The sequence below is a fragment of the Mustela nivalis genome, assembly GCF_964662115.1.
Source record: "Mustela nivalis genome assembly, chromosome: 7".
Lineage (NCBI taxonomy): Eukaryota > Metazoa > Chordata > Mammalia > Carnivora > Mustelidae > Mustela > Mustela nivalis.
The window spans coordinates 75,568,528-75,579,342 of NC_139026.1; the positions used below are offsets into that span (position 1 = coordinate 75,568,528).

At 36.6% G+C, this 10,815-nt stretch overlaps 1 protein-coding gene across 7 annotated transcripts in view; it reads left to right on the forward strand.

Moving 5' to 3' along the window:
* Positions 1-10,560, forward strand: part of RESF1 (retroelement silencing factor 1) — a 29,214-nt gene extending 18,654 nt beyond the window's left edge. For all 7 annotated transcript variants that reach the window (XM_082738612.1, XM_082738615.1, XM_082738616.1 and 4 more), the window contains 3 exons: positions 459-5,501; positions 6,784-6,867; positions 9,834-10,560. In XM_082738612.1, coding sequence (XP_082594738.1) covers positions 512-5,501; positions 6,784-6,867; positions 9,834-9,997 — 5,238 coding nt within the window. In that variant the 5' untranslated portion in view covers positions 459-511 and the 3' untranslated portion in view covers positions 9,998-10,560. The remainder of the gene's footprint in view (positions 1-458; positions 5,502-6,783; positions 6,868-9,833) is intronic.
* Positions 10,561-10,815: the final 255 nt, after the last annotated feature.

The following is a 10,815-nucleotide window of genomic DNA, read 5'->3' on the forward strand; positions in this document are numbered from 1 at the left end:
AAAGCCGCTGCCTTCGGCTCAGGTCATGATCTCAGTGTCCTGGGATCGAGCCACGCATCGGGCCCTCTGCTCAGCAGGGAGCCTGCTTCCCCCTCTGTCTCTGCCTGCCTCTCTGCCTACTTGTGATCTCTCTCTCTGTCAAATAAAATAAATAAAATCTTTAAAAAAAAAAAAAGAACCTATTAAAATAAATAATAGCAGAAAGTAATTGCCACATCAGTGTAACAAACAAAATACTTAACTGTATAATGTAGAATGAATTCCTGTAAAAACACCCCAGAAATCTTCTTGAGCTTTGACATAATTTTTTATTGTATCCTCCTTTGCTCTTTTCTTTGTTTCTCTTCTCCAAGTTAAATATGAATTTTGGCCTAAGGTGTCTGGAATTATGATAGACATAGCATTGGTGTTAAGGTTACATAGCCACAATCCTAATAAAAGATCTTTATTTCCTACAGATTCCTGACATTCAAAGCAACTGCTAACACACTGCTGCTACATCAAATCAGCAATGAATTGGAATTCAAAACCAGAGAATGTCACCTCACCACCACAGTATCCTAAAAAGCAGTCATGTTTTTTGGAGCAGGCATTAATAAATACACTTAACACAACATCTCAAAGTTCTTTAAACTATCCTGGAAGTAACCAAGAAGCATGTATTCTTGGTATTTCAAATCCAGTTTCACAGCCACTGTTAAATATCAGGAATTACACAACTCCTCAGCAAATCCCTTTTCCTGATATGCATAATGGGACACTTGTGGCCTCACAAACTTCAGTAGAACGAATCACATATGCAAATGTTAATGGATCCAAACAGCTAAATCACAATTTGCAAACGTCTTCAGGAGTTACCCAAAATGTATGGTTGAACTCACCAATGAGAAATCCTATGCTTTCTCATGCAGGTGCAACTATGTCCCATCAGACTGGTTTTGGAACTAATACACCTAGTATACATGCACTACAGAATCAGTTTGTAACATCAGACTCCTATTCTGTGCAACTACAAATGATCCCTTCTAATTCTGCAAGAGTTCCTGTAACTTATCAGGGAGCCCCAGGACTTAACCCATCTTTATCAGAACGACAGGTTGATTGGACACCACAGTATACATCCAGTGGACTGACTTATCCAGATTACAGACCACTTTCAAAGCAATACAGTTACTCATCACGAAGCTTTTTGCCAGATCCTACTCCTCAAAAACAAACCTCTGTGCCATCAACATCATTGCATATTAAAAATGTTCACCCTCCAGATTCTCCACAGACTTTACAGTCAAAGCAGACTGCAGCCATACAGTCCTATCAATATGCAGTTACTCAAACTGACAAAAGACCTCCACCTCCTCCTTACGATTGTAGATACGCAGGCCAGCCTTTGCAGAGTACTCAGCATGTTATTAAACAGGCTTCTGTGGACATTCCTCAGAGTCAAGAACTGCACTTACCTGAGATGAGGAAAGACTACTCTAGAAGCTTTCAACAGCATTGGCAAAACCTTAATGAAAATGTCAGCACAGTTGGAAATTCCTGTAACTTGAAAGTAAATACCAATGTCACTCAGCCTTTTAATGAACCTGTTAGATCTTCTGTGGATGGTGTTCAGGCCCTTGCTCAAAATAATCAAGAGAGAAGAAGAAACTGTGATCTAACTTCAAATCAAGTACTGGACACAAGTGCCACAAAAGAAAAGTTAGTGAGGGATATTAAAACATTAGTAGAAATAAAAAAGAAGTTCTCGGAACTTGCAAGGAAAATTAAAATTAATAAAAATCTTCTGATGGCAGCAGGTTGTATTAAAACAACTGATACCTCTTATAATGAATTAGCTCCAAATTCTGAATTATCTCTGAAACAAACTGCCCAAATCCAGTCTGGACCACAAGTGACCCTAGGGACTAAAGAGGATAAACCACGAACCATAACAGAATCTACAAAAGAAACAAATAGAACACACAATAGAATGAATTCCAACATTCAGGACCCAAACTGGGGAAATTGTAACCAAGTGAATTCTGTTTTACTAAATTCTGTCTGTTCAGAAAAGTTGCCTATGCCAGACAAGTTACATGATTTAAAAGTTAGGACTTCTTTAAAGGCATCAACTGTTGAGATTACCCAGGCAACATTAAATAACACTCAGATTTCATCAGGAAATGTCAATGTTGAACTAAATGTGCCAACAAATTCTGAAACTACTAGTGTCCCTCAGTCTACATCCTTTGAGGAATATGTTTCAAAAAACCCAAATAAAAATACGCTAATTCTCAGTCTGCTTACATGTAGAGATCAACCTCAGGAGAAATTATTTAAAAATGCAAGTGAAACTATTCAGGGTTCTAAACCACATGGTTTTAAAATTAACCCAAATACTCAAATCACTGGTAACCAACCATCTTCGAAAACTATGGAAACTCCAAGTACTTGTAATCTAAATGCCAGGGTTTTAGACAACTCCTTTTTCCTCGAGCATAAATCCTCAAGTGGAATGCCTTCTGACAGTGACAAACGCTTTTCTATGGAATTGCTAGCAACCTGTCTTTCTCTATGGAAAAAGCCTTCAGAATCTACAGAGGGAAAACAGTACAATGAGTCAAAAAACAGAACAGCAGTTGGAGTTTCAAAGCCTGTGGAAACCTGTGATAAGAGCCCATTTTCAGTTATAGGAAATTCTCATAAGAAGGTAAACACCTTACAAGAAACAACTTTGTCAACAGGAGTACAGAATTACGAGTCTTCCAGTGCAGCTGTTACAAAGGGAACAGAACTTCAGGTTGCTGTGGTGTCTCCCTTAATTCTTTCAGATGTCAAAACATTGTCTGCCAAAGGAGTAACACCTGAAGCTGTACCCGAAACACTGTATCCAGTTATTAAGGAAGGCAGTGTTTGTAGCTTACAAAATCAGCTGGCAGAAAATACAAGTGTTACTGCTGCTTTGAAAGCTAATCTTAATGAACCAGTTGCTGGTACCTCAACAGACACAAAGATGTTCTCACCAATTCAGAAGGAAGAGCAAAGTGAGTCAACTAATTCAGAAGACACACCTAAAAGCAATCAAGAGAAACGTATCAAGTTAGAACCAGATACCCACTGTTCTGTGAGTGAACAGCAAGCCTCATACAAGTCAAGGAACACTGATACTGTTAGTGGTGATATGTTACATATTGACAATATTTGTTCTCTTGTTGAAGGTGATACATCTTACAATTCCCAAATAGCAAAGATATTTAACATGCCTCCTTTGAAAAGGGTTGAGCCACAGAAATCTCTACCTACTCAAGTGATTACCAAAGAACAACAAAAAGAACAAATAGATAGCCTCACTGAAAATAAAGACTTTCGTTTTCAAAATGATAATTTTTCACAGTGCACAGATGTTTCATGTAAAATAACTGATGAGGCAGAATCTCTGCAACCTCCAGAGTCATCTTCAGAGTATGTTAAAGTGGATAGTGGAATTCTAGAGGAGAATAACATGGACCATATCACTAAAAAAGAAAGCACAGCTAATGATATGTGTTCATTGTCAGCTATTCAGCAGGATAGTTGTCCTCAGGAAGTTGACATGTCTAGCAGTTACACTGCTCAAGATCCTCCGGAAAGTGAGATTCTCACTGATAAAGCATCTGTTTTATACCTACATGATCAGCTGTCAGAACTCTTAAAAGAATTTCCCTATGGTATTGAAGCTGTGAACACACATGAAGGTTCTGTGACCCAGCAAATAACAAACCAAATCTTGAAAGATCAAACTTGTGATAAAACTGGTTGTGACTCTAAGGACTCAGCAGACCAGATACAAATTACAATATTAAACTCAGAGCAAATGAGAGAATTATTTCCTGAACATGATGATCAACTCTGTGAGGTAGACAAGTTGATGGAACATCAGAAAGAACAACCTATTAAAAAAGGGAGCAGCCAGTGTGAGCCACAAGCAGATACAGATGGAAAGACCGAGGATACCTTAGATTCAGAGAAAGATGATGTCGGTTGCTGTGCATTGGGGTGGCTGTCTATGGTTTATGAAGGAGTACCCCAGTGTCCGTGTAGTTCCAACAACGATTCAATTTCAAAAGAAGAAGGGGAAAATCAGTGTTCTCCTTCAAAGATTAACAGTTGTGAACAAGAAGAAAGAACTTCTGATAGAAATGTACCTGTTGGGTGTAATAGTTCTCTAAATAACAGTCCAAAAATTCCTTCGACTTCTCCAGATACAAAAAAACATTTTTCTGAAATAGAGCATGGCAAAAATAGAAATGATATGCCCAAAACAAAACATAAGTCAGTGAAGACACAAGAAGAAGCATCAGGTCAGTTTTTATCTAAAGGTGATAAAAAACTAGATTCCATGCAAAGTCACAAAAGAAAAAGAAAATTGCAGTTTCATGAGGTAACTTTTAATACCAGTAATAAAATGACAAAATTTTCTCAAGAGAGTCTGCAACAGAAGCTCATGGTACAAAACTTACGTCCACTAAAACCAAAGGCAGGGTTTTTGACAAGTAAAAATAAAGATCTACGTATGAAGAGTGGTTCTTTGGTACAGTCACTATCCCCAGAGAAAATAAAATTGAAAGGTGGCTTAAGACAAAAAGTTTTGGAAAAAAGGAAGTTAGATGATGGGAGCATACTTGATTCAAAGATAAAGAAGAAGAAGAAATATGAACGGGAGCAGAATAAAAGTATGGGAGATAGTACCTTTAAATTATGTAATTTTTTGTCAATTACAAATGAAAGAGCTAGGGTTAAAGAAAAGGCAGTATCACATGTTAAGTCCTCAGTTTCTAAGGATAGTTCATCTAAAATTAGTAGAGTTCTAACATCAAAGGAGTATTTGCAAAGGCAGAAGCACAAAGAAGCAATGGGTAGCAATGCATCAAAGAAAAGCTATCTGAGAAATGTACCATGTGATTCTCAATACATGAAGTCCAGTAAACTTCCCATGCAGGTTGGGAGTTGTGGGAAATCAAATGAGAGACCTAACAGCAGTGTACAGACTTCTAAAGAATCCTTAAATATTCATTCAAGCCATGGTAAAAGCCTCAAGATTCACCATTCTGAGGAATCTAAAACATACGTTTCAAGAAGTGTTAAGGGTATAGTTGGTGGAAAGCAACCTGATAAAATGTGGATTGATAAAACCAAGTTAGACAAAACTTCAGGCAACATAAACACTGAAGTGGAATTCAGTCAAATGTCTCCCCAGTCGAAGGATCAAAGGAAACTGTATCTGAACAGAGTTGCATTTAAATGTACTGAGCGTGAGAGCATTTGTCTCACAAAATTAGAGAGTTCACCCAGGAAGCTTCATAAAGAGAAGAGACTGGAAAATAAACCTCAGAGCCTCTTACCTGTTAAAGATGCTACAGAAAAACGAAGCATGCTGGAATTTAAATTATGTCCAGATGGACTGATGAAGAATACAAATTCTGTTCATGACTGGAAGGATCTGCAGCCTTGTCCTAGGAAGGAGCAAGCACCTGTGCAAGGTCTAGTATGATTTTCTTCATCGTGTCTGGAACATTGTCAGGCATTATAGGTGAAAAAGTAGGTTAGCACTATTTAAGCCACGTGGGTAGCTCGCAAAGACTTAAATGAATTTGCTGTTGCTTGGTATTTGTTTTTGTAAATCAATGGATCATTTGGGCAGTATTTATCTTCCCCTTACTGTAAATTGTCCTCAATTTGTACTTCAGAGGTATATAAAATTGGAAGTTTGCCAAATACAAAGATTTCCTTTTGCACCAAGAAGCCTATATTACGAAAAATGGTTTTTGCGATAAGTTAGAAAAATGTTACATACTATTTCAAGTATTTTGTTGATTGTCATTTGGGCTTGGAATTTCAAAGCCCTGTGAACTTGAAGATTTTGTCTGTCTAAATATGAGGAGATAATTGTTACATATTAGTGAAAACTTCTCATACATAGGGAAATGGCACAACTACCTATCGACTTTAAAGTAGTTGGTGACTGTGTTAACACAAAAAAGTGCAACTATGTAGTCTTCTCTTAAAATCTTGAAAGGGGAGGACTGTGGAAGTAGTATTGTCCAGTATTAAGTTACCAAAGCCAGAACGTTAAGCATGACTGTCAGCTGCTGAGTAATAGAACTTTCAGTGTAGTGTCAGGAAGGAAAAAACAGGGGACTAATTTTTTATGATAGTAAGGAAACATCTAGGGGTTGTGGATATTACATATAAAACATTGTGTTTAGAAATTCAGATTGGAGAACTAAATGATTTGAATGACAATCTTAATTTCTCCCGTGATATTTAGATGGTATCTGTTGGGGCACATAAAATAACGATATAAATACAAGGTATCTTTTCTTGAAAGGAGATAGGGATGTATGATAAAAATCAGTATAAAATTCAGTTTGTAAAGTATTGGTGATTTCACTTGGCTATGTAAGTAGATCTTTGGGAACTGAGGCATGTGTAACAAGAACATTAAAAGTGGGTGGGGGCAATGGGAGTGACTTTTCTGTCTCATGAACCCTTAAGTACCTTGAGATTGGTTGATGTTCAGCCCAAGAGGGAGAAATACAATTCCATAGTGAAGATAAACTTTTGAAGCAATTTCTTTTCCATTTACGTGATACTCAGGCACTTGAAATGGAAGAGAGCATTTTTTTCAGGCTTCTTTCCGACTTGGATTATATGTGAATATATTATACCTTTTAATCTCTGTTTTATGCTTACATGATTTTCCTTCAATATAGTATTAAAAGATGAATAGCAATTTCTAGAGATCTGAAAATGAATATTTAGTTTCAGGAATAAAAAGTACTAAAGAAGACTGGTTAAGAGGTGTAACTGAGGAGAAAAGGATGCCAGAAGCCAGCCAAGAAATAGGTAAAATCATCATCTATTTAAATTTTTATTTTGTTTATTGGGCACTTGGTTATGTAGAAGCTGGATTATAGTTATGAAACTTGTGACATTCGTTTTTTACCCATATTTTTAGTGATTAAATATTTGTGTGAATAATAGGAAGATATTTTCCCTTCCCTTTTGTTTTTTGGTTTTCTTTTTTTTAGATTTTATTTGTTTGACAGAGACACAGCAAGAGAGGGAACACAAGCAGGAGGAGTGGAAGAGGGAGAAGCAGGCTTCCTGCTGAGCAGGGAACCCTATATGTGGCTTGATCCCAGGAGCCTGAGATCATAACCTGAGCGGAAGGCAGATACTTAACAACTGAGCCACCCAGGCGCCCCTTCCATCGCTTCTGTCCTACTGTAGAGAAGGAAGAGGTTACTCGTTAATAAAAAGATGTTTCTTATCATGAGTTAAGAGGTTGGCATACTTTTTTTCCTGTAGGACTAGATAGTAAATACTAGGTTTTGCAGACCATAAGGTCTCCTAAATACTCATCTCTGACACTAGTGAGAAAATGGCAGTAAAATAATAAGTGAAAGAGTATGGGCTGTGTTCCAACCATACTGGGCTAGAGGCTGGGCTTGGCCTACAGGCCATGTCATTGTTTGCCAGCCCCTGGGTTGGGTGATTTATAAGTTAATCCATTTAATTCTCAAATCCAGATAGACAGGGTGTCCCCATTTTATCAGTGGAAGGTTAGATCATTTGACTGAAATTCCATGACTAGTAACTGAGTGGGCACTTAAAATTGGTCCCTTTTCAAAAAGTGTGGAATCTGAATTATTTTGATGATAAGACTGAGCCTACTAGTTAAAATTTATTTTTGCAGGGAAGGGATTTGGGCTGAGGATCAACCAGAAAAACCAGAACTTTCAGCATCTGATTTAAGTAGTGGAATGAATGTACTTGGTTTTTAGGGTTTTACACTGAGAATTAGAAGCTAGGGTTCAGGAGTTTTAGCTTTGTTTTGGTTAATTGAATATGCAAAGACAGGAGTTTAGAATTCCTTGAAGATGGAGGGAAGCAGAATTTCCCCATAAGCAACAATTAGAAGCACATTTTTTTCCTCTCAATTATTTTTTTATAGTTTTTTTTTATTTTTTTATAAACATTATTAGCCCCAGGGGTACAGGTCTGTGAATCACCAGGTTTCTGAATCTCTCAGGTGAGTGCTGAGACTTCACAGCACTCACCATAACACATACCCTCCCCAATGTCTATAACCCCACCACCGTCTCCCTACCTCCCTCCCCCTGGAAGAAGCACATTTCTTAAAGGAGAGGAAGTTTGACAAAATTGAGGAGAGAGCTTAAATATAATTTTTAGAAATTGCATCTATACATTAAAGGTGCATATAGGTAAACACTGAGTAGAATTGAAGACTCAAAGAAGGAAAAAATGCACATTTAATCAGAATAGGAAAACAGCTGAAAAGGGGGAAAATGAATTTTAAGAGTCCTGAGAGTAGAAAACACTTCCAGAGTTGGAACACAGGAATTTAAAAACGAGAAAATGAAAGTGGGCATGGAGATTGGGCAAGAAAGATCCTTGGAAATAGAGATAATACCTCGTAGATTAAGTGAGAGGCATGATTGAAATCTGAATCTGAAAACACAGATGCCTGCACAGATTGACTAGAAAAGATATCCACAGATAGGATGAGCAATAAACTGAAGTAGAATAAACAATACCCAGAGTCATGATGAAAAAAAAAAATACAGACTTTCGGACAAGCTCAAGGAGATCTGAAACGGTAGAGAAAAGCCAAGGTACAAGTCACAGCTCTGTCAAAAGTGTAAGATCAAATCACCAGGTTGTACCTGAAACTAATATAATACTGTATGTCAATTTAATTTCAGTTAAAAAGTAAAGGCAAATAAAATGCACCTGTAATTCAAAAAAGCTGGATCAGATTCAGGGAAAGTGTGAAAGAACAAATAGAGATGAAGATGTGGACACTATGAACCAATGTGAAGAAAGATAAAAAAACAATTGTCATGAACTCCCAAATAGATGCAAAGAAACTTTTTAGATAATTGTACATCTAAATTTGGTAGCAAAGATTGGAGTGTAGATGGAGCAAGTTGTGAAACTCAAGTCAGGATAAGGTTCAGAGAAGAGGAGCTGAGAGAATCCAGTGGAAATGATTTAGGGACCCATCTTGGGTATCAGTATTACTGACATCATAAAAGAAAGCTATTGAGAACATACAAGAATTTTGAATCATGTAAAGAACCAAAAGAACTAGAGCATCAGAAAAAGGTAAAATTGTACTGTATTCTAGAAAATATTGGTCTTTCTAGAGTAGGAATGGACTTTTTAGAGCAGGAATGAAAACCATGTGAATTCTGTATAGAGGTAATGGAGACTGAGAAATAGAGGAACAGCTAGAAATTCAAGAATTAGGAAAAACTGAACCCATCAAAAAGATAATGAGCTAATGCAATGCTGAGATGGTCTAACAAAACAAAAATGACGGACTTGTAAAGTGTAGCAAGGCCAGAATACTGTCTTTCCCATTCACTGGTTGAAACTGGCTCGTGTTCATGCTTTTTATTATGTTAGTTGAGATAGTGGTTAAAAAGGTCACACTTATATTTTGTGCAAATGATAGTAGAATAGAATAGCCCTGGGCTTGTGAAGATGGGATGAGAGTAGAAAATAGTCCCCACAAGAGAGGCAAGATCCCCTTTGTGCATAATTTATCATTCTGTAGGTAAAAAGCCATAGTTTTTGTTTGTTTGGGCAGCAAAGTATATTGAACGATGTAGTACAGAGCTTCTGCAGAGAGAGGGGACCGGAGAAGGTTGCCCAAAAAGCCAGTTTATCAAAGTCTTTGTTGGTGATATTTTATCCCAAAGAAGAATGCAGGTTTTCCTCTTCGTTTTAATTATATATTGGTCACTAATACTGAGTAATAAATAAAATTTCTGTTTCCTTAGATAATGTTTTGGCTAATTCGAGACTCTCCAAGAGAACCTTCAGTGCAGATGGATTTGAGACACTACAAAATCCAGTAAAAGATTCAAAAGCAATGTTTCAAACCTACAAAAAGATGTATATGGAGAAGAGAAGCAGAAGCCTTGGTAGCAGTCCTTTAAAATAATTTTGAGGGTAATTTTTTTGATGGTTCTGTAATTGGCACCAGAAAATTCCTGCCATTTTTTGTTCAGGGTATTTTGCTGGAAATGCTCAGAATTACCATGATAAAATCTCTCAAGAGAGTTTGGTTACCACTTAAGTTCTGTATATCATTGGAATTACTTAATTAAAACAGCTTGAGGACCTTACCTGTGGGTACCAGGCATAAGAAATAGATGGTATTTTTCAGGGAAACTGCAAGGTATTGAATTTTGACATTATTGAACAAAGTTTACCATTGTTTATTTTGAAATGCTAATTATCCATCCTGAGGGAGGGCTGTTCTCAGTTAAGTACTTGTTTATTTTAGCTGGGACTGTAAATAAGTTTTTATTTCTAAAGCTTATTAGCAATACTTATTTTTTTAAAATGCTCACTGTGAATGTCAGAGTATATTCTTAAGTATTTTATACCTAATTGTAAACTTTGTCAGAAGTCTTGTTTTGTACTTGTTAAGCTGGACATAATTTTTGGATAATGTTTAAACATTACTTTTCATACTTGAAATAAACATTTATTTTTAAAATATATATGTATTTAATTATAATGGTTCGTGTTTGATTTTCTACCCTCACAACAATGCACATCTTAGAAGGGTGTTTTAAAAAAGGAGAAATTTTAGTTAAGCTGTCAGGAGTAAATATTTTCAGGTTACATTCAGAAGAAGAGCAAACATTTTTCTAGGGTCAGGAAATGGCAAGAAAGCATGGAAAGCAAAATGTTTTTGGCTTTCACTTTATGGCTACTAGAAAAGTGTAGATTATTTTCATAAAATCTCAGTGC